Genomic DNA, 22,758 nt, shown 5'->3' on the forward strand with positions numbered 1-22,758 from the left:
TCAAATCCTTTGGAGCATGATTATAGGACTCTCTTAATGTCACATTGGCTTTCCCCGAAAATCAAACAATTTAAAAGAATGAAAATAACGATAATAAATTTACTGTCTTCATCAATTTTCTTCCTGAAAGTGGTATAAATCATGTGCTTCTGCTGCATTTACCTGCATCACTTGAGGGCGCTGTTTGCGAAAACTAGACCCCGGCCCCAAGCGCAAAAAGCCTCCGACGCGTGATTACCAACACCGTACCTAGTCGAGTCTTGCATGTTGTGTGTCGTGTAGATTTGCTGAGATGTCGCTTGAAATAGAATCTGCGGAGTAAGTGTCTTTTCTGTGAATGTTGTCTACCGCTTCTGAGGTTTATATTTGAGAAAAGGGCAATGTAAATCTGTCCAGTTTATGTTTAAATAAAGTCATTGAGCGACAGCATACCGTACCACTGACCATGTAGACCGCTAGATCTGCCCCGGGCCATTCAAAACTACAGGGGTTTTTCGTCGGCGCCCGACTAAACTCAAAACTTGGGCAAATTTACACTGCTGAAGAATTCCAGTCATAAAATTCTGTGAAGCCATTTTTTGGTTGTAAAAAAAATCCTCTATTTTTACTTAATCTGGCCCATAGGCACAGCATATGCATAGCCTGGGCATTCAAAACAATCATGACAAAAGTTGAATGTGGTTGCAACATTTAAAAGAAGAAAAAGGCCTAGGCTAGCAGTACTGAAGAGCAAAAACGTGAACGTATTTTGGGAGTACATGTCAACGAATACAGGCAGTGAAAGTGCGTTTTCGCGTAATGCGTACTGAACGTGCTGCCATCCATCATTTCTCCCATTGTTTGACCATACTTTTCAAAATCCCGCTTATACGCACAGGACTGGCAGTCCATGCATTTACCAGACCTGCCAACCGTTCCAATTTAATTGGAATTGTCCTGATTTTTCAGTTTACAGGCTGTAAAAACTTGGAACGTTCCAATTTCCAGTAAAATAGAAAAAAATAATAAAAAACGTAAAGAGTCATGGCAAAAGAGGGCGCCATTGGCTTTTTTTTCATCGGTCGCCATTTTGTGTAGTGACAGCTTATCGACGCATTGCTCACATCTTACATGTGACTTTTGAATTCGCTGTTCCTCCGTGGTATACACAAGCACCCTTGTGTTTTTAGTGTCACTGAGTACAAGTGACAGAAACAACCTCATGAGGGCGCACTGCAAATTGTCTGTGAGGAAACCTAAATTTTTGATCAAGTTTTCCATTTATGTCAGTCACATTTTCAGGTTTTGTTGCTTGTTTCATTCCTGTTTCCAGCGTGATCCGCCTCATCCAGCAGTACCTCAAAGAGAACAACCTCCATCGCGCCCTGGCGACGCTCCAAGAGGAGTCCACAGTTTCACTGAACACGGTGGACAGCATCGACCAGTTTGTGTCGGACATCAACAATGGGCACTGGGACACGGTGCTGCAAGCCATCCAGTCCCTCAAGCTGGCCGACAAGATGCTGATCGACCTCTACGAACAGGTAGAGGGCATCGGGTGACCTAACCTAACAGTTTAGAACGCAAGATCGGTCGAGCCATTTTTGAGCCAAAGGCCATTCAAAGAATCTGATCTGTGTACATCAGTAGAAGCCCCCAACAGTTTTTATCTCCACCGGGCCCAGTTTCAACTACATGTAGATGCCAAACTGAGCGTTACATCAAAGTAAAAGGGCTCAGTTTTCTAATGCAAACCAAAGCAGCATTAGCTTAATATACTCAATCCATTCACAAGGGGGAACTTTTTTCTGGGGGACCCAAAAATTTGGAAGGGGCTTTTTACAGGCTTTTTGATGGAAGAGAAATGAAATATATTTAAAAAAATTGTCTTACTCTCATTTGTCTCAAAAACACATATTTTGTTTCTTTTTTGGGAGGGGGGATTCCCCCATCAGTCTCCCCTGTCAATAAGCCTTTGATTTCATGGGACTTGGCCTCACTTTACACTGGAAGCTGGATCCAAATTCACAAAAACTTAGTTGCCATGTAACCGGCTCGGCAGATCAGTTACTTTGGTCAGGCCGGAGTAAATAGCAAGAAGTTATTGGCGTGTCAAATTAAATGTTTGCATGAGCAAGCATAGGGGAAGTAACCGTACTGCACAGAGGCACTGATGATGAATACGAACTGGTGCAGCTCATGGGTCACAGCACTCATTTGAGTGACTTTATCCACCCATCAGATTGTCTTGGAGTTGATTGAGCTGAGAGAGCTAGGAGCAGCCCGCTCCCTCCTACGCCAGACAGACCCCATGATCATGCTGAAGCAGCAACAACCTGATCGCTACATGCATCTGGAGAATCTGCTGGCACGATCCTACTTTGATCCCCGCGAGGTACGTAACTTTTTGGAAGCAGGAAACATTTATTGGACACCCAACGTTTTGTAAGTAGCGTCAAAACATGTACGTCCCCTCTCATTTCAAGACGCTGCTTGGCAAAAGATACTAATTGCCCAACATTTTCGTTAAAATTTATCTTGGGACTCATAGCAAGCAGTGCATATCCAATGACATTTTTGCCAGTTACCTGATCTTGGCTGGTGTATAAACTTTCTCTCTAATGTTGAGCTGGCATCTGAAAATCGCCGCCAAATCTTTTCTCTTTCAAAGGTCACATGGTCATTTTGATACTTGTGACTAATGTCAGAATTGTGGAAGCGTCATTTCAGAAACACCTTAACTGTTGTGGCATCTCACCTTAGGTGCAGGTTACTGTCGGACACAGCATAAAACTCTCTTTGACCAACGGGGTGTTTACAACTTGCTAGGACCGCCACCCCAAGTTCAGAATGCCACTGTCGTAATGGCTTCTCCCGACAGCAGACCACTGCAGCTTTTATTGTCAAATGTCAGTGACTTACCGAATACCGTGTGAACTATTTGAACAAATATGTGTCCCCTCACATCCCTCCCCCTTCAACCCTCAGGCCTACCCAGACGGCAGCAGCAAGGAGCGGCGGCGGGCGGCCATCGCCCAGGCTCTGTCTGGCGAGGTCAGCGTGGTCCCGCCTTCCCGTCTCTTGGCCCTCCTGGGCCAGGCCCTCAAGTGGCAGCAGCACCAGGGGCTCCTCCCGCCGGGCGTGACCATCGATCTGTTCCGGGGGAAGGCAGCCGTGAGGGACGAGGAAGAGGAGAAGTACCCCACCCAGCTCAGCAAGACCATCAAGGTCAGTACAGCATGTTCACTCTAAAACTGTCACGAAGCCACCTGAGTACTTCTGGAGACCTGTCTTGGCAAAACTTGCAGGATTGAAGGGCCTAACCTCTATTGTTTGACATGGGATTTTCCTTGCCTCTTTCAAGTTTGATAATGTGGTGTTCATGTCTTGTACTGTGAAAACATTTGGAGGATTCAGGAAGGTTCCAGATAGAATTGTCAGGGGAGTTAGGATTAATGAAATGTCACTATACTTTCTTTCTTGACTGCCTGGTTTCCTTTGTCCCATGAGTGGAATTTTATGGAGGATAGGGTTCTGTTTACGTTGTACTTGCCTGAATTTCCCTTCGAAATATTCCTGGTAATACTCCTATTCACAATTAAAGACTCAGTGCACAAATGATGGCTGGCCGCTTTGAGAAGGTATTTGCATGAACATTTCTTTTCTACTTCTTCAAAAGCAAATTACATGCCTGCATTGTCCGTACGTCATCACTGCTGAAACCTCAAATATGGCTGTGATTATCAACTTACGTTACAGAAACTCTACAAGTGCGTTGTGCATGGAATCCCATTTGGAGATATTTTTTCTGGGCTCGGCACTCACTGTGTCCACCAAAAACAGGCAACGTTGTGCAACGTCATCATTGAGTTGTGACGGACAGGGAAGGTTTCGGGTTAAGATCCCCTGTCATTCTGTTTACCATTACACGTGGCTCGGTTTCTCTTTGACAGTTTGGGCAGAAGTCCCACGTTGAGTGTGCAGCCTTTTCCCCCGATGGTCAGTACCTCACGACCGGCAGCGTGGATGGCTTCATCGAAGTCTGGAACTTCACCACAGGCAAAATCCGTAAGGATCTCAAATACCAAGCACAGGTATGATATTACTCTAGATATATGTCATGTAGTATCTTATATCACGTTACAAGTTAGGGACACTGAGTGATTTCATTCCAGAATTTTGGTTACCAACTCCGCTCTGCAATTTGTGTAGCGAAAAATTTATTTTGCCTAGCAGTGCATTAGTTTTAGCAAATTTAAAATATATAATTGACGGCTGTGTTCGAGGCTTTTAGGCTGCACTGCTCTAAATTCACACTAAATTAATAAACACCCTTATTCATTTAAAATTGACATCACTGTGAGTTAGAACTGCTTTTGCGTGGAAATCAAAGCTTTTTAAACAGCAGGCTAAATTAATAAAAATACTATAATAAGAAACTGACAAGTTAATAACAGATACAAGTACTGAAACATTTCACTGATTATTTCTGGGTGATGACCCAGTTTGATAGTTCAAAAAGCAAGGTCATTCTAGAGCTTAGCACTCGTGCGAGTCCACATGGGGCTGCACTGAGAAGGCAGACCTCATTCATGCGTCCAAGTGTCCTGGGAGGCACTTTGATTTGGGCATGCACTGTTGGAATACAGTACTCGCTCATTCAGCATGGCTAGCCCCATGTTAAGGATAAAGTAAATTTGTAATGTACAAGTACACGGACGTTGTGAAAAAGTTCTAAGAATCGTCCCAGTCCTCAGTTTCCCTGTGTAAGCAAATGAAGTCTCTGATTACTGGTAATTGTGCATTGCCATAAACCAACAGTGTCAGTAAAATGAAAAAAAGAGTTTTATTTTTAACGTGAAACGATGTCCAAAACCTGCCAAAATTGTATGTACAATTTATGTGAAGGGTTACTGTAAGTTATACATGGATGGAGTCCCATTAGTTAGTTCTAGAAGAGCAAAATATTTTGAGATTACTAAGTGTTGATTCGTTCCAGATGTATCCGCCTTGAGCAGAAGCACCCCCTCGTCGGTTGAAAAGAGCCATGTTGGTGGGGAGTGTTCATTTTGCTAGCAGCAACACGACTGTAACGTGTGTATTTCATAGTTGTGTGTAAACAAGTGAAGTGCAGTTCTGACCAAAGGAGCCTGCGTTGCTAGAAAAATTGTGCCCTCTCTTGGTCCAGCCTGGTGCTCATAAGGTCTTGCTACCTGAAAGATATCCTTTCAGGAAAGCCAGACAGATCCACCATAAGTTTTAGTCTTTTCAATTTCTGAGTTTGTCAATGGTTCTGGTTTCTGTTTAACCGCCGCAAGACTCCCTTTTTGTGCATTTTAACAGGACAGCTTCATGTTGATGGATGACGCCGTGCTGTGCATGTGCTTCAGCCGAGACAGTGAAATGTTGGCAACAGGGGGCCAAGACGGAAAGATCAAGGTATGCTTGAAGTCTTAGTTTGGTCTGGCACAGTTTGTTTGAACTTGAAGACATACATGAAATCTTTAGAGGAGATTGCACTGGTGAGGTCCAACGGTCAACGTGCACGGCCCTACATTGCGCAGATTGACCTCATTTGGGGCACTGTTGTGGATCTGACAGCAATGCAACATGCACATCTCTTGTCACACACATGAACTCTATCCGCCTATTGCTTTTCATGAGAATATCTAACTGTGCCATGGATCATGCTAGTATAATGCTGTAAGTGGACAGGCGTGTAAGTTACGGGTTGCACAGTATGAAACAGACAAAAGTTGTCCAACCTTTCTGACAGCAACGCCTGTTTGAGAGACTTACATTATTCTGATTTTTTTCTTAACATTCAATATATGTTTTTAAGAATTATAAATCACTGCAGTAATTTTGTAAAGCTTACAATTTCATCATTTTTCCCTAATTTGCCAGTCCTACAGCTAGCAGGTTTTCCATTGGTTATTAGGAGAGACGGCGGATTTTATTTATAAATGTTGTTAAATGTCTGTGTTGGTTTTATAGCTCTGTGGTACCACTGAATGAAGTAGCCTTTCTGAGTATGTTTGGATTTCCTTCTGTGAAGGTATGGAAGATCACCACTGGCCAGTGCCTGAGGCGTTTTGAGATGGCGCACGGCAAAGGTGTCACCTCCGTCAAGTTCTCCAAGGATGGCAGTCAGGTGCTCAGTGCATCTTTCGACCAAACACTCAGGTGGGTGTCAGGGTTTCTGACCACCCTTGATAATTTTCCCCGGACTTTCTTGAAGCAAAGTTAACAGACGTTGCAATGTTAACTGAGCTGCGATGAGAATCAGTGTAATATCCAGATGTGACAGGTTCTAATCCCACTCCATTCAGTTTCTTTGTTCATCTTTATAACCACTAAGTAAGCACCTAATAATTCTTTTGCGAGTTAAATTTGAATAAAATCGGGTACACTGAGTTATCTGATTGCACACAAATATAACAATTTCAATTCCTCAGACTAAAGACACTGTTTCTATACCTCATGACTCGGGGCAAGCTTTTGCGTAGCGACCTCCATCTCTGGCATGGACTGGTTCCTTTGTGCCATTTGTGTCCTATCCACTGGTGTAACTAAGCAAAAGCTTGCCCCAAACAAGGTGTTGGAACAGTGTCTTTAGTAAGGAGATTTCAAATTGTTATGTTCACATGGATTTAAAGAACTTGGTGTACAGTAGAACGCCACTATAACGACGGGGTCCGTGCTAAATGTTCGGTACAGCAGTCGCTCGGTATAGCGAAATCTACTGCCAAACGTTTCGTTGCCATGTTTAATAGTGCCCTCTCTTGTTTTGTCTTGTCTAACTGAAGTGCACCCTCTTGTGATACTATGGTTCACTGTTTTCGTGATGTCTTGCCGTTGCATTCACAATAAGGTTTCTGAAAAGGTATCTGTTAATTATTTTTGTTTTTTATTAAATGTTAAGTTTCAAAATTGATTTCAAGTTTATCCTAAAAATCGTGAAGCTACCGCTCAGGATCGATCTCTAATGCATGCTGTGGCAAATCTCGGTGGCTTGTGTATCAGCGGCGCCCTCTTTAGACTAATGTTAGTGCAATGCCACAGTGCGCGTGCGGTTTTCTTCCGCACCCGATCACGTGGAGTCGGAAAACCAGTGTCCATTCAATACCGTTGGCAGATTAACCGTGTCACCCTGGTCGTTACTAGAAGACATCTTTGAACAAGTTTGGACCAATGTACACAGTTTCTCAATTAACCCTTCAACAACTAGTGGCTTTCCCTTCTAATCCTTGGGGAAATAATGGCCACTTGTCACTTTCCAGCATAAAAAAACTGACCGTTTTATCAAGTTGACGTTCAGGAATTTCAAACAGCAACTGCATAGTGTTCGATAGGTTTTGTGCACAAAATATTGGGAGCCAAGGATAATGTTCGGTACAGCCAAATGTTCAGTATAGCCGTGTTTCACTGTTCTAGATTTTATTCGAATTTAACTCGCCAGAAGCTTATTGGTTTTTCTATCTGGTTTATTTGATTCCATTGTAATATGAATTAATGCTTACAGTTGCGAGTTTTAAGGTTCTTCGTATAAAAACCTTTCAACGGGGATCGTTTTGGGCTTTAAAACAAGGATTCACTCTCTTGTGTTTTTTAAAACAATGTTTTATATTTCTCATTGGACAATATGCACATAATTACACGCCCCCAGTTTATTTTTAACTTTTTATTTTTAATTTCTTGTGTGTATTACATTAAGAAAGGTGTTCCTCCTGTTGAAACTAAGTGTGCCCCAAATCACAAAGTCCTTTAATGTATATACATGTAGACCCATTTTGCCCCTCTTTCAAAAATCGGTCATAGTGTTTTCTCTATATTTTATGACTGCTTGACTTGCCCTGTCTATATTTGATGGTCACTTTCCAATTTTGGATTTTCAGAATACACGGCCTGAAATCGGGCAAAACACTGAAAGAGTTCCGGGGTCATACTTCCTTTGTCAACGAAGCTGTGTTCACCCCTGACGGCCATATTATCATCAGTGCCTCATCTGATGGCACCGTCAAGGTAATACACATCATCCGCTCCAAGGAGGAATCAAGGCTCCTTTGGTGGGAACTCAGTGGTCAAACTTTCAGGTTGATGTGCATTTTGCGTGGGGTGCATTTGATATGCTCAACCAATTTATGCATGTACGCCGGGCTGGGTGTACGCACGAGTTCAGTCGAAGAACTACCCCCCGTCTGTCTCTCCTTTGACAGTGAGGGTGCACTTCAACTCAGAGTGGATAGGGTTACCATTTCATTTGTCTGGCCTGTTTACACAGTATGTCACTGTTCTGGTGTCCTTCTCGCTTTCAACCTGTAGAAAGTTGGATTTCATTTGTCGCCTTACACCGTTACATTCTGATGAAGTGATTCACGATTTTTTGTGTCAATATTCAGAGTATCCGGCGCTCCATTTTTTTAAAATACAATTCTCTTTTTTGCTAAAAAAATTGCTTTACATCTGTTGAGAATTTCACAGTGGGTATCGACTGAAAATAAAAAAAAACAAAGTCAAACACTTTTTTCCCAACACTGTGTTGACAGTGAACCGACTTTCTATGCGTTTCATTCCTTTGGTACTCAAACCAGAAGTTTTTACCTCCGATCCTCAATTCCAGTTCACCTGAGTAACTTACTTCCCCGTTTTTCAATTTAAAAAAGGGGCCTTTATTTGTACACAGGCATACAATGCATTCCTGTGTGTTGTGATTGTCAAACAACTTACTCCGAAATATGTGGGAAGTTATATACACATGTCAAGACAGAGCTCTGGCGTGTTGTGTCCGTGTGTAATAGGCTTTTGGAAAAAGGTATCTCATCTTGGCTTTTGGTCAAGCGATGGCAGCAGACACATTGTCCTGTGTGGTACAGCTAGCTGTGAGTCATCGTCTGCACAGGCTGTTAGCAATTTAGCTGCTATGTGGTGTGTGGCAATATGCAGAGACATGCGCATAAATTGATAGAAAGATTTCTTGAAGAGGAATTCTGGGTCGAAGATTTCTTTCAACTGTCATCAAGAATATAAATCTTAATTTTACTTGTGCCCCCCCTGCGGATGAATTAGATAATAAAGCAAAACCTTCTCTTTTTACATGCTCGCGAGCGCAGCCGTATTGTTTAAAATCCGGAATTTTTTTTACAAGCAGAATATACAATGTAATATAGCGGTCGTGTATCCAGACCACTGCTGTGGCATTATGCATTATTGTTGTGGCACGGAGTGGTACCAGCCTAAACATGTGCATTAGCTGATCGCTCACAGTGCACACTCACTTTTTCACGCGCTTACTGTGTCCAAAAAATACTATAAAACGTTGGAAAGGCCTTTGAAAAAAATCCTTCACAACGACGCTGTATTTTTTTCTGAAAGAAAAAAATGTCGGCACTGCGTCAGGTTTCAGCTTCTTCACTCCAGGTTTATAACTCAGGAGTTCCGCCTGCCAGTTTTCTTTGAAGCAGTCTCGCTCAAAGTGGTCTTCACAGACTATGAATGCCTTGCTCGGCGTGAACGATTTTAAGTCGAATTTGGCATGCCCAATGTTGTGAAGTCATTTCTTACAAATCTCTGGGCGTTTTTTGGATCTGGAATTACAAAAACCTCAGATCCTTTCCAGGGTGTGGCTTATTGGAGCATCAAAATGCCTGACAAATTATCATTTTTGCACTTTCCGGAAACCTTTTCCAGGCATCACGCATGCATGTGCAGAAGTCGAGTCACAATTGGTGGTTCTTTGATTTTAGGTATAATAGCAAGGGTGCAAGTCAGGGACCCAAGCTGTGTTCACTTGAGTGGACCGAGCAGGTGATTGTGTGAAGCGTGTGAGGGTGTAGACACTATGTCATAATACCCCAGATGTTGGACAACCTCGTGAAAACATGTGCGCACTATATAGAAAATATTCAAAGGAAGGTTATTTTACCCACATTAGATGTGCAAAGTAAAATTACAGCACAAAACGGCATTGTAAAACCTAAACATTTAACGTACTAATGGCAGGACTTGGGGTGGAGTTTCCCTTTGATGGATTTGTTAATCTTCTGGCAGACAAAATCACAGGTGCATAGCACAGCAAGAAATATAAACTGGTGTCGGTCACCGTATAACCACATTCAAAGGAAGCCTGAATTATTGCTCATACAGGAAGAGGCTTTCAAATTACAGCCTCGTAAACCACATGAACCCCAGACCGCAATACGTTTGGTGCACATAATAAAGATAAAGATCTAACTACAGGTCAGTCAGGCCTCCCAGCCATAGCCCTAATAGTCCCAGATCCTCCAATTTCAGTATGATTTTAAATGCAGCCTACGGGGTTAGGGTCAAAAGGTCAGTTGCATCTGGAGTTGGTGAGGTCTCAAACTGTACTTGTAGTGCTTGATTTATAAGCTTGTCATTTCTGGTCACAACAGTTGAAATATTTCTTTGCATACACCTGTAATGTCTGTTCTAGCTTTCAAACAATTTAAATGAGAAATCTACTCTTTTTTAAAGGATTTCCTATGTGCTCAGAGAATTTCTTGGTCAGTCTCTTGAGGCGAATAACAGTCAAAACTAATGTATCTTATCAAGGTCTGTACTTCAAGGTCAGTAACGGTTGTTCTTTAGCTTTTTCAATTTAACCAGTTGTAAAGTTATTTTCTTTGTGTCTTTGTTCTTGTCGGGCAGGTGTGGAACATAAAAACCACAGAATGCATGAGCACCTTCAAGTCTCTCGGAGGGAGTTCGGGCACAGACATAACCGTTAACAGTGTCATCCCTTACCCTAAAAACACAGAGCAGTTCATTGTGTGTAACCGCAGCAACACAGTGGTTATCATGAACATGCAGGGACAGGTAAATTTTCCAAAATCATTTATATTTTGAAGAATTCTTGTCACCAGATTCCTTTCAGAATGTATGTTTTTTTTCTCTTTGTCCTTGGTATTGAAAGCCGCTGTATAGCAAACATTAACCTTGTTGTTCAGATGCAGTGAGACATTCAAGTGATTTACCTGTTGTAAAACGTGCTGCATTTAAAGCATGCCACACTACAGGCTGTTAACACGAGAAATTGGTATTGAATGTTTAATCACTTTCTGCCGGGTGGAGATAGCGGCATGGAGGACACGCTGTCTGGAGCTTATTCTTTTTTTTCCGTTTTTCAAAATTCTTCAAAAATTCATATCTTCATTTACTGGACGCGTACACCCACACAAATGACTGTCTTGTGGCGAGTCTTATCTGACAGGCAACCTCAACTGATGTGTGAGTATTGCAGCCACACCTGCAGCCCCGTAAAGAGCCCCATTGTGCGGTGTTATGCGTATTGTGCGTAATTTCCTCTGTGTTGGCCCAGTGCGTTGCTGGACGGCTGTGTTGTCTGTACTATTGCGGCCAGGTTCCACCAGCCCCCGACGGTTTTTACCACTCATCGCTGTAGTGCTGGAGCACTTTTGTCCTCACCGATAATCCGCAGGCGCTGGCAGCGGCAAACAGTGGTACTATTTCAAAACAATGACGGACTACCTCCGCTACTGCCAGCACTCTGCGGACAGCAAATGAACCTTGATTGGCAAGTCCCAGCAGCTGACTGACAGCAAGTAAACTTTTTCCCCAAAAATGCTGAGCATTTCGGACACCCTGGTCATGCGTATACAGCCAAGGTCTCTGGTACCGGGCTCCCCGGCAGGAAGTGGTTAAAGAGCATATGGTCTTTTAAGGAATATTGATCTTTAGATTTAACAAGATCTTCGATTGATGTCACTAGTCATACTTTGTAGTCTGAGAAATTGCTTCGCAGTATCAGAGAGTTATAAGAAATCAAGGTATTAGTAGAAATAGCATTTGTTCCCTCACTGACTAAAACGTCCGAAACCATGTTCCAAAACTCAAACATTTAAAGCATTTCTGCTTGCAAATGCGAGCAGCACCCACTCTACGACCAGGAGACGTCAAGTTATGTCTTGATACAAGTTGATAAACACCCGAGGTTCAAGGTTATGGTCGGCGGTCATATTCGCCAGCTCAGCTTGAGGATGATGTGGGGGGGGGGAACCAACAGAACCCTGTGAGTGGGTACACCTGTGGCAATGACCCAGCTTGCTTGCCAACATCAATTAGGCAGCAGGAAATGCTGGCAACGATCTGAACGCCTACTGGCAGGTGGCCCGCATAGCAGCGCGGAGTGCCTGAAAACACCGGATAATGATACTAGCTTGCAGTATTTTGACCTACAAAAAAAAATTCTCCACTGAGCCTCCCACACAGAAACCCTGAGCAGAGGGAACAAATCATTGCTGGGTGCAAGCCTCAAGTCAGTTGTTAAAACAATCAGATAATAAAAAGTTTACATGTCTTTTTCCCACACAATCTTTTCTGAAATCATCGGCATGTTGTAAGATACAGTTGATGGACATATCAGGACTTGTTTTCTAACAGTTCTTTTTCTAATCATGAAGGCATTATTGGTGTTTTTAAGTTGAATGAAGGTCTGTTGCAAATACAGAAGCTAAAATAGAGGCTGGCAACTGTGTCACTTGATTTCTACATAGAAAAGAATGACAATGAATAACAATTAGCTTGTCCGTGTTGAGAAATTGGTGATTTATGCATTTCATATTGCTCAAAAAAGAATTGCTGACCTTACGTTGACGGCGTTTCTGAATACTCGCAACTACTGTTCCCTTTTTTTCCCCTCTTGTCAGATTGTGAGAAGTTTCAGCTCTGGTAAGCGTGAGGGTGGTGACTTTGTCTGCTGTTCCCTGTCACCCCGGGGGGAATGGATCTACTGTGTGGGTGAGGATCTGGTGTTGTACTGCTTCTCAACCACCACGGGCAAACTGGAGAGAACCCTGAACGTGAGTGTTATCCAGTCACATTGGATGCCGTCTTCCGTTATCACGTCTTGGGTCCATTTTGTGCCTGTTGCATGTTTGGGCCTGCATTAACCCTAACCGCAAGGCCCTTTTGCCTGGAAGACACCCCCAGTCCTTCAACATCCTCCAAAGGCACCAACCAACAAATTGCATACATCCTCAATCCTCCAAAATCCTCTGACATTTCTTGAATATACTTCTTGGAGGGGTGACCACTGCCTCAGTCCTTCCAAATCCTCCAGCAATTCCTGTCATTATGCAATTTTGCCGTACAGCCCTCAATCCTCCAAAATCTTCCAAAAGTGCCCAGAGGATTTTGAAGGATTGAGGATGTTTAGGTTAACTTAAATACATTAGCTTACAACAGAAACAAGACAGACTGAAAATTCAACCGTGGAGATGTGACTTTCAAAGTATCATGTTGACTGGAGCGTTGTTGGAATACTGGAACAGAAAATGCCCAATCTGTTGGAAAACAATCACTTGCGTTATTTGACATTTCTGATCCTCCATGGTTACTTTTGCAGCGCTTTACCAAATTTGAAAGGTTTTTCAGAAGTTGTTTGACACCTTCTGTATTGACACATACAGGGAATATGGTTCATCAGTTCTACAAACTTAAACAAGACTGACTGGTTTGTGACAGTTATCATAAACGCACAATACATGGCACGTACATGAAAATGGTTCTCCAATATCAGTGCATGTTTTTGCACGCTACACCCATTCATATCATTTTTCTCTTTCTGGAATTCCAGAATTTATATGTAATACTCAGCCATTATTCACATCAAGTTTTGAAACCAGCTGAGTTTGAACGTAGCGTTGTCCAGTTGAGCATATCAATCAGCTGGCATCTCGGGATGAAAGATATCCATTCACCAACCTCCTCCCAAACTAAGCAACTAAATGCCAGGTTGTAAATGTTTAACCTTCATTTGCTCTCTTGCCTGCTTAGGTACACGAAAAGGACGTCATTGGAATAGTGCATCACCCCCACCAAAACCTGCTGGCGACCTACAGTGAGGATGGACTGCTGAAACTATGGAAGCCTTGAGAGGACACTCACGGGCACAGCACAGATACAGGGAAAGGCACTGTAGTGGAGTCTGACAGAGTAGAGTTGAGTATTGTTGCTCATGAAGTGATATCCTCATCAACATTTGAAATGCATTTACAGAAAATTAAATAACTCACATTGACTTTACAGTGAAATGTGGCCGGTATGGTTCCTGCTGGTCCTTGGCTTTATTCAGGCATTTTTTTGTTTCGTCTTAATTTGGTATCACCTCTGATATCTATCCTTCAACTCTGTTGCCGAAAGCCTTGCAGTTTTGGATTGAAGCAGACAATGAATAATATAAGATATACTGGCGAGTCAGGGGGTGATGACGGAGGTTGCTGAGATTCAGGATTTCCAGAAAGGATACATTAGAGCTGAATATTTCCTTTGGTATTTTAGCGTCCAAGTTCTTAAAAGGTTGTGATCGAAAGTAAGGCCCAGACTCTTGAAGTAAGCGTATAGATCAGGCTGTCTGTAAAATGATACGAATTGCATTGCACATACTGCCATGCACCTGCATGGCTTATGTTGTCAATTTCCATCCAAGCTGTCGAACACCCCCTGTTGGCTCACAGTCAATCTTCTTACATGATTTCTAATGGGCCTGTGATGGACCCAGCTACAGCACTATTGCAGGGGTGAGATTTGTCAGAATTTCTCCCCTTTTAGGATTTTCCAGACAATCTCTTACTTTTAATTCTGGTAAATCCTTCGTTGACAATGATGTGGGCTTTTTTTAAATATGAAATATGATATAGAACACAAAGGGCGCCTATTTACAAATACATACCAAATGTCTACCATTTGAACCAACACTGATGTGGAAGGTCCTTAAAACCTTGTAACAAGAGCTGCGTAACAAGAAGCCCGTTTGCAAAGCAAAGTTTTTTAACCCGTCCCAGGACCGGCTGCGGTCTGTGGCATAAGTAATCTAGTATTAATACATATGACTTATCACACTGTAAACAAAATTCTGTTTTGTAGGAACATTTTCCAGATCTGTTTCGCTGATTATTAGAATATCCAAATTAGGATGACTACTGTAATGCTCTTCAGGTTGAAAATAAATTTGGTAACAATTCATATTCCTGGTGAAATCTTTTGTTGCATTTTTTTTTACATTTTAATGTCTTGGAAATATATGCACCGCTCACCTGACACAAAGACCTGTTTTATTGCTTTCAGCGAAGTCTATTTACATAAGTTAATTTAAAAAGTGTGGTTTTTAAACGACAGTTACATTATGTTCGAATATTGGTGTTAATTTTTTATTTTTTGAAGTTTTGTGTGAGATACCAGTGGCTTGGAAACGTTATCAGTGTAAAGATAATTGAAATGCAAAATACGGGAAGTGGACAAATTTAAGTAGCTGAAGATTAATTTTCCCAACTTTGTGGATCTAACCACAAGACGTGATTTTAAAGCTCTGTATTAAGAGGCAAAAATGTGGCACGCAAATGAAGTGATGTGGAGCACATCGACAGTCATTGATAGTCATCCAATACTGGTCTCTCCGGGGAGTGACGAACATCAAATGGCGGCCCGGTCGAGAGCTTGTCCCGGAAATTGCCCTAATCAGTCCCGGTGAGGTCGGTCAGATGCTACAGGAAGACACGCATTAGGCGCTCGTCCGGAAAACGCCCCAACACGGTCGACGTGATGCCGGGTGCGCGTGCAGGTTGGCATGGGACGATTCGGTAGGACTCGCCCGGCCCACTTGTGCGCTTGGCAAAGCGTGGCGGCTGGGAGTGTACGCCCTCGCGTTGACAAACCTTCTCACGTATGAGATTTTGATTGTGCACTTCCGAGGAGGAAATTTTCACTTTTGTGTAGGTGTTAAAGGAAGTGACAACTTCTCAAGAGTTTCATCTTGTTTTTATTAACTTGTACTCTTTATTCCGATTCCATGTATTTCTGTGTTTTCTTGATCCAGCCATACGCTCGCTGTGAAAACGATTTTCCCTTAGGAAAACTTTGCTAAACAAACTGGCATATTTAGTGCAAACCGTCATGTGGGTGATATACATAAATAAACTACTAAGGAGGTAGACGAGTACGGCGTTTTTGACCCATCAGTTAAACCAAAACTCGGCAAAGAATCCCAACGTAACACTCCTCTTCATGGTGACTTCAGAGTCAATGTTTGTCTAACGGGCGGCTGTCCGTCGGGCTTCAAACCTGCCAGCCACTTAACGGATATTGGTAATATCTACGTGCGGCGGATAGCCGGTCGCAGCAAACTGAACTTGAAATGAATCTGACAGATGTGATACCCCAGTGGGCCCTTGGAAACTTCTCTCGATCTTTATCGAAACACTGCAGCCGGTAATCGTGCAGGGTGTAAAAAGTATGTATCTGAACTGGGGAATTGAGAAAAAAGGCGCTCAGATATACTAGATTCATTTAACCGAAAGGAGCAGTGACCCAATACCCACCCCATCCTCCTGACGCCGTTTCGCTTGGGCAACATGTGGGTCGAGTCGTATGTTACCAACGTGACTAGACGTTTTTTCGAGTCGTCGGTATTTGTTGGTCGGTCTTTGGTTTGTCGGTTGATTGTTAAAATAATTGTTGGTTCATGTGTTAATGCGCGGAGCCCCTAAAAGGGACATATAATGAAAACAAAGTCATCGCAAAAAAATAATTGTACTTCTTCATTTTGTGGGCTCGAAAGCAATTCGTGCCCTCGAAATATAATTATCCGTAGGCCTACCCTAAAACTCCTTTTGTATGATCCAAATCGTGTTAAACATTCGGAATTGTGGGTTCTCAAAATCATTTTTCTTGCGTTCGAAATACTACTTTTAGCCTTTAATGCGGTGGCACAACGCTCGTGGACAGGTGGTACGCGCGTGTCACAGGGCTTTTCAACCAATAGGGTTCCGCAATTTGGAAAAAGCACGCGCGCGTCAAGCTGAAGATTGTGTGTGTGAGTGCGGTGCAAACCAAAGATTATATAGCGCCGCGTAGCGGCGCTAGATGGGTAATTCGACCATAAAGGTGTTATCACCATGGGCGCCTCTCGAGTGTGAACGTTAATGTGTACGTGTGTGCGTGTGCTTGTTGCGGCGCCTGCGCCTGCGCATTAAACGGCACTGCGCAGGCGTAGTCCAACCAGAATGGCGCCCATGTGATAACGTTTTACGCGTATTCATGGTGAAGTTCCCCATTTTGCGCCGCTACGCAGCGCTATACGATCTTTGGTGCAACCCGCAGTTATGGTGTCAGATCCGATTAGTCTGTTGTTGACAACAGGCTGACCTGCAGCTTGCTTTTACTTGGCTGCTTGATAACTTGCCCGTTAGCGGCGCCGGAGTTCAAGTTGGTTGGTAGGCGTAAGTCCGTGAAATCCTTCCTTGGAAATGAATAATTTCGTTGGAGTTTCGTCGGTATTAACACAGTGTTAACGATTGTGACTGAAGTTCAGCCCATTTGGGATAGGGGGCCTATGGGATTTTTTTCCGAAATTTGTCTCCACGTGGAAGATTTTTAGTAATTTCTTAAAATTGCACAGTATGGAGTGGGAATTAACTAAACTCTAAAAGCTATATGTGAGACATTTGGGTTAAAGTTCACAAAGTCAAATTGTCTGAAACACTCACTTCACACCTGACTTTTATTTCTCAGGCTGGCGTGAATTTTCCGGTCCGGAAACCTCGTCTGGTTTCTGCCGCAATCGCAATCGACGCTTCCGGTTGATAAAACTGTACATGTAATATCAAACAGCGCGGGAGTTTCCCATCGCTTGGGTGTTTCCCACACGCTTTGATCGGAACCAGGTTCACCTGAAGCTCGTTTGTTATTTTCTCCACATGCTAGGGAAAAAGCCTGGCGCGACTCAACTCCCAGATTATCGATTACCATGCAATTTTTGAAAAATTTATTTCACTGTTCTGGTGATCACCCAGACCGCCAAACCTTAAAAGTTAGGTTTCAAGACGTTCCGATCAGCCCCTTTTTGGTATCCTTGTTGTTCTATTGGTTTTGACACGCCAAGCCTGTCATAGATATTCTCCTTCCACAGAAGCATTGGACCGACGGTTGCTAAGAAACTGGAAATTTCAAAAAACGTGCCGCGGAAACGCTTAATTCCTTGATAAAAATAACCAGGAACAGCGGAATTTCTTGATCAAATGCATGTAGCTCGGAAACGCAGAATGCTGTGATAGTTGTGTTATTTTATCAAGGAATTCTGCGTTTCCCACATAATTTATCTCAGCGGCAAGGAAGATCAAGGCTTCTGTATTAACTTTGACATCAAATCCCCGAATAGTGTCCCCTGATACAAACACGAATCTGTGACAACGGTTGCAGGCGCTACCCATAGAGTTTTGCGTAATTAAGCCGCATCCGAGTCTCTTGTCTAGAGCTAGGTCTAGGTCTTTGCTCCCCCATTGGAAATGTGTGGAGACGCGCAGACAATAGCCCTAGCCGTAGCTCTGGAAGCCCGTTTCAGACACGGCCTTAGTCTCAAGCCGCGTTCAGTTGGCCGAAGCCTGCATCGACTGTTCCTACTTACAATAAGAATTATGGGACAGTAGCATTACCCTTTATGCGGTGCGACAAACGCTGGAGATGGTACTTGCACTTGTTTTTTTAAAAGTCTTACCTCACAGTTTCACACTGAATGGTTGAGCTCCGTTTTACATTAACCTGAGAGCATTTTATCGGCTCTTCCAGCCATAAGCCTACTGGGCCTAGTACGTGTAAACAAGACGATGGGCGTTTACCAACATCCTCTCGTCTAAAATGGTACATCCGGTTGACCGCGTGACCGTTCCGTCCCGCTTAAATACAAAATAGAATTTGACTCCTCAACGTATTTGAGTAAAGAACGCTTCATTACCAGCTGGATATTGTGTTCCTTTACAGACCTGCTGCATGCAGGGCTCACAGGATTTAAAGTGTTTAGGATCTTGTGTCGAATTTACAAGTAAAGGCGATTTGAAATGCAGTGGAAAATAGACATGAAAGGAACGTGTGGATGTAGGTAGGCTACTACTTCATGCATGGTGAAGTGAAGACTGGTGCCCAACCTGGGTTACGATTGTACGTAAAAATGTGCGCACAAAGAGTCATAGATTCATTAAAGCCATTTTGTAGTGTGCTTACAGCTTGGATATTTTGTTCTCTGCTGAAGGTTTGTGTTAAAAATTAACTTTTTCAAAGTGTGGTTTAGATTTATTTATGAAACGTACCACTGTATACTGCCAATGACTCAGTCAAAATTGATGACCTATTGGCGTACACTCTAAAAAAGAGAATCGTAAGTTTTTGCTGGGTACAGCAATTCTGCAATATTTGCTCGATATTGAGCATAATAATTTCCATTTTGACTCTTGCTTGTGTAATTTTGATACAAGCAAGGTTGCCATTTTTCACCCTAACGCATAAGTTCCCGAGGTTTAACCATGCATCAGCATCTGTGTATACTTGCTTTGTACTTAATTATTTGGCGGAATGTGCCACGAGGACTTGTCGTAGATGCTGTTGCCCACTCTTGTCACGTGACCACACCCTGTCATATGGGGCCGTGGGCTTCAGGTATTTAGTGAACAGTAGTGATGGCGTTGCATATTTTCTTCTGATCTCGCCGCCACCGAGGGTGAAATCAGGAATGCTCTGGGGACTGTGGACACGTAAGTTGGGACCGATCTACCTTCCTTTGCCAAAGGATGTGTGTGGGTGGGATATCCCTTACCTATAGTGCCCCACCCATGGTGACATATGATCATAGAAGACGTGAACTAACAATATTATGAATTTGCATTAGGGACAATATTTGTTTCATTTGAACGTTAATAGTTGGGCATTTACTTATACCTTCTCAAAGTTGAAATGTTGAAGAAATATATCCAATATTAATGACGCAGTTCTAAAATGCCATTTTGTTCACTGTTTTAATATTTTCCCCTAATATAGTCGACAATGATTTTTTTTTTACAGTGGCTCATGTTTTCCTCACTTCCAGCAGCGGAATTGTAGAGAATACATCTAGTTACACAAAGAGTGGGTCCCTTATGAAACCACTTCAAAAGAGTGAAAACTACGCTATCAAGAGTGAAATCACTCCCCAAGAAAGTAGACTTTCCACTCTTTGAAGGAGCCGTATAATGAAGTGACAACTCAAAAAAAAGGAGTTTTTTCTTATAATGCATGGCTCCTCTGGATTGGTTTCACTCTTTTCGGGACTGTTTTCTGATTGACAGTAAATTTTCACTCTTTCACCTTTGGAGGGTATGTTCATGGAAACTGTCAAAATGTGAATTTATGAGGACAGAATCTCGAAAACGAAAAAGTAAACAAAATACAGCACTTTCAGTGCACGGAACTTATTCAAAGGAAAAATATTGAAAAATATTCAAAGAGGGGTTTTTGGAGAGACAAAAAAGAGAGGGTAAATGAAAGTTCTTTAACACATGTAAAACGAAACTAATATGAGGAGTGTAAACTGGGGAATCGGGTCGGCGAAATAGCTCTTTCCCTGCCTTTTGCCTCTGCGGCCCGGGTTCGTTTACCGGCTCGGTCCGCATGTGGATTGGGATGTTAGTCCGATTCCCTGGGTTTTACCCAGAAATTTCTTCTCTGGAGTTTTCCTCCCACATCTAAAACTGAAACTGCTTCTTATTGTCTCCTCTCTACAGATGTGGGTGGATTGTGGGTCGTTTGGCAGCTGCCTGAGGCATCGTTGTATGCCGTTGGCTTGACTACGTTTAATGTCTTCATCGTACCGCGCATTTGAACATATCTATATGAAATCTGTGCTACGTTGTCCTTTATCGCAGACGGGGAAAGTAGCCACATATTGGACAGGGAACTGGAGTAAAAATCCTCATTATTTCTTTTCCCTCGTGCGCCTGAGAAAAATCCCAAATCTAATGGAAGCGTTCCACTTCCCGACATGCACGGATTACCCGGAGTGCAGATTTAAGAGAAGCCGAGATGACCCCTTCCCCATCCATGATTTCCCCCCACTTAACTCGCTCGGTTCCCATATTTATGTCTGCGGAAAGTGCCGTTCCAGAATGCTGACTTTGGTACAAGCTTAATGACTGAAAGTACTAGGATCATAGGTTAGATCAAGAAAGGCACGTCGGCCTCTCCCACCCGGTTTCTAAGATTTACTCCTGATTATGCCCGCATCCAGGGTACACTCAGTCATCAACGTTTTCTACAGCTTTGGTATACTTTCAGTTCATGCTGCATTTGTTCCGACTCTAACACCGTTGAACCCAGAGCGCTGGATGACTCTGCAAGACATGAAAATCTTTGCAGGAAATGCAAGTGATCGTCGAGAGCTGCTCATTTCTGGCATATTTATGGGCCGAGTTAGGCTCCTTTCCAAAACCGGCGCACCGTTTCGCGCGGGGGTTGCATTGGGAATGACGTGTTGGGTCCCGGTGACAGGCACGTTGACGTTTTGCAAGTCAGCGCGTGTGGCTAGAGTCTGAATGGAGCATACGCTGAGAAGCGATAGCGTGTGTACGTGTGTGGGTGGGAAGAGGATTTGTCCAATTTGGCAAAGAGGAGATGCCACAGTTGCCATGTAGGCGAAGCATCTCTTGTCTCCGCAGGCGTTTTGCAAAAGAGTTGGAAGAGGCATGTTGTTTTTTGCTCGGAAATAATTTAAGTAGGTATTGGGCCGAAGGAGGCGCTAAAGACTCCGTCGGTGACGTGTGTCTGCTAAAGAAAGCTGTTCTTGGAGATAACTGGAGTCATCAAAATAAATAGTATTGACAGGATATTGTAATCTGTGGTATACGAGCGGCTTATACAATTGGATATCCGTTAATTGCTCTAAAACAGTGTACTAATATGATAATTTTCTAAAGGTTTCCCTTGACTTTTAATAAATGCACATGGTTGATAAAAAGTAGACTGTCCACTGAAACTGTACTGTCTAAACGGGAAAGTCGGTGCTTATGTGAAAGTGCGAATTAATGAGCAAAAAAGTGGTGTGGGTCCAAACACCAGTTTTTATTTGTTGGTTGCTGTTGTCGTTGTTGCTACTGCTGCTGTCGTCGTCGTCGTCATTATTATTGTCAACGCTGATGTTTCCTGCTAATGGCAAAAAATGACCAGAATTAATTAGAGTGGCGTTTGTGCAAATCACAAAAGGAAGAACCACGGAGTATACCATTGGTTTTCAACAGTCAGGTTTTGTTGTAATCCCCTCCCTCCCAAATGGTGTTAATATGCAGCCAAGTTTTGTGTGTGAAGCCTACCCATCCTGGAGGGCCATGTTTCTCGGTGTGACGAAAGTCCCGGCTTGAAACATGAACATTCATGATAAACCACACGGATTGCCGCACCACGGCTTAATGAAAACCATGCCGACACCTTGGTTCGCCTGATGGACCGTAGTTTTGACCTTTCCAGACGACATCAGCAGTCTGTTGAACCTTTTGAGCCGACTTTTCCTCGGTGTTCGGGGACTGTCACTTATGAACATTGGGTGAGTGATTGCCGACATCTTGGGACAAGGTTACGGAAAATGCCGTGAGTTGACAATTTTTTTGCACATTAATGTAAGTTGTCGGACCAAGACCCCAGTATGCCAAGTCCCCAGGTTAGTCCTGAATAAGGCCACCCTCGGCAAACTGCAGCAGGCTGAGTTTTGTTCTTAACTGTCATTTTCGTGCCCTCCATCTTTTGTTGAGGTTCTGATCACTCATTCCGTCGCAAGGGTTATGTTACAATTGGGATCCAAGTTGGAGGAATTTGTGGTAATATGCTGCTTTAAATCATGTTCCACCTCTTTCATGCCGATAATCCAACTCCCTGGCAGTTTCACAACATCAAACCGCAAGTTGGTGCTGGTCACTCTCGTCAAAGAATCATTGCACTTGGTCACTA

At 43.0% G+C, this 22,758-nt stretch overlaps 1 protein-coding gene across 1 annotated transcript; it reads left to right on the top strand.

Annotated features, from left to right (window-relative positions):
* The first annotated feature begins 168 nt into the window (after positions 1–168).
* LOC110976194 (WD40 repeat-containing protein SMU1) lies at positions 169–14,985 on the top strand. Its single transcript, XM_022229279.2, has 11 exons — positions 169–318; positions 1,313–1,523; positions 2,222–2,374; positions 2,968–3,207; positions 3,933–4,073; positions 5,323–5,418; positions 6,038–6,165; positions 7,878–8,004; positions 10,651–10,818; positions 12,669–12,821; positions 13,798–14,985. The coding sequence occupies exons 1-11, from the start codon at positions 293–295 to the stop codon at positions 13,894–13,896; spliced, it is 1,542 nt and encodes a 513-aa protein (XP_022084971.1). The 5' UTR covers positions 169–292; the 3' UTR covers positions 13,897–14,985.
* The last annotated feature ends 7,773 nt before the right edge of the window (positions 14,986–22,758 follow it).

The sequence above is a fragment of the Acanthaster planci genome, linkage group LG02 (assembly GCF_054643075.1).
Source record: "Acanthaster planci isolate LZ-2023a linkage group LG02, COTS_SCS, whole genome shotgun sequence".
NCBI classification, from domain to species: Eukaryota; Metazoa; Echinodermata; class Asteroidea; order Valvatida; family Acanthasteridae; genus Acanthaster; species Acanthaster planci.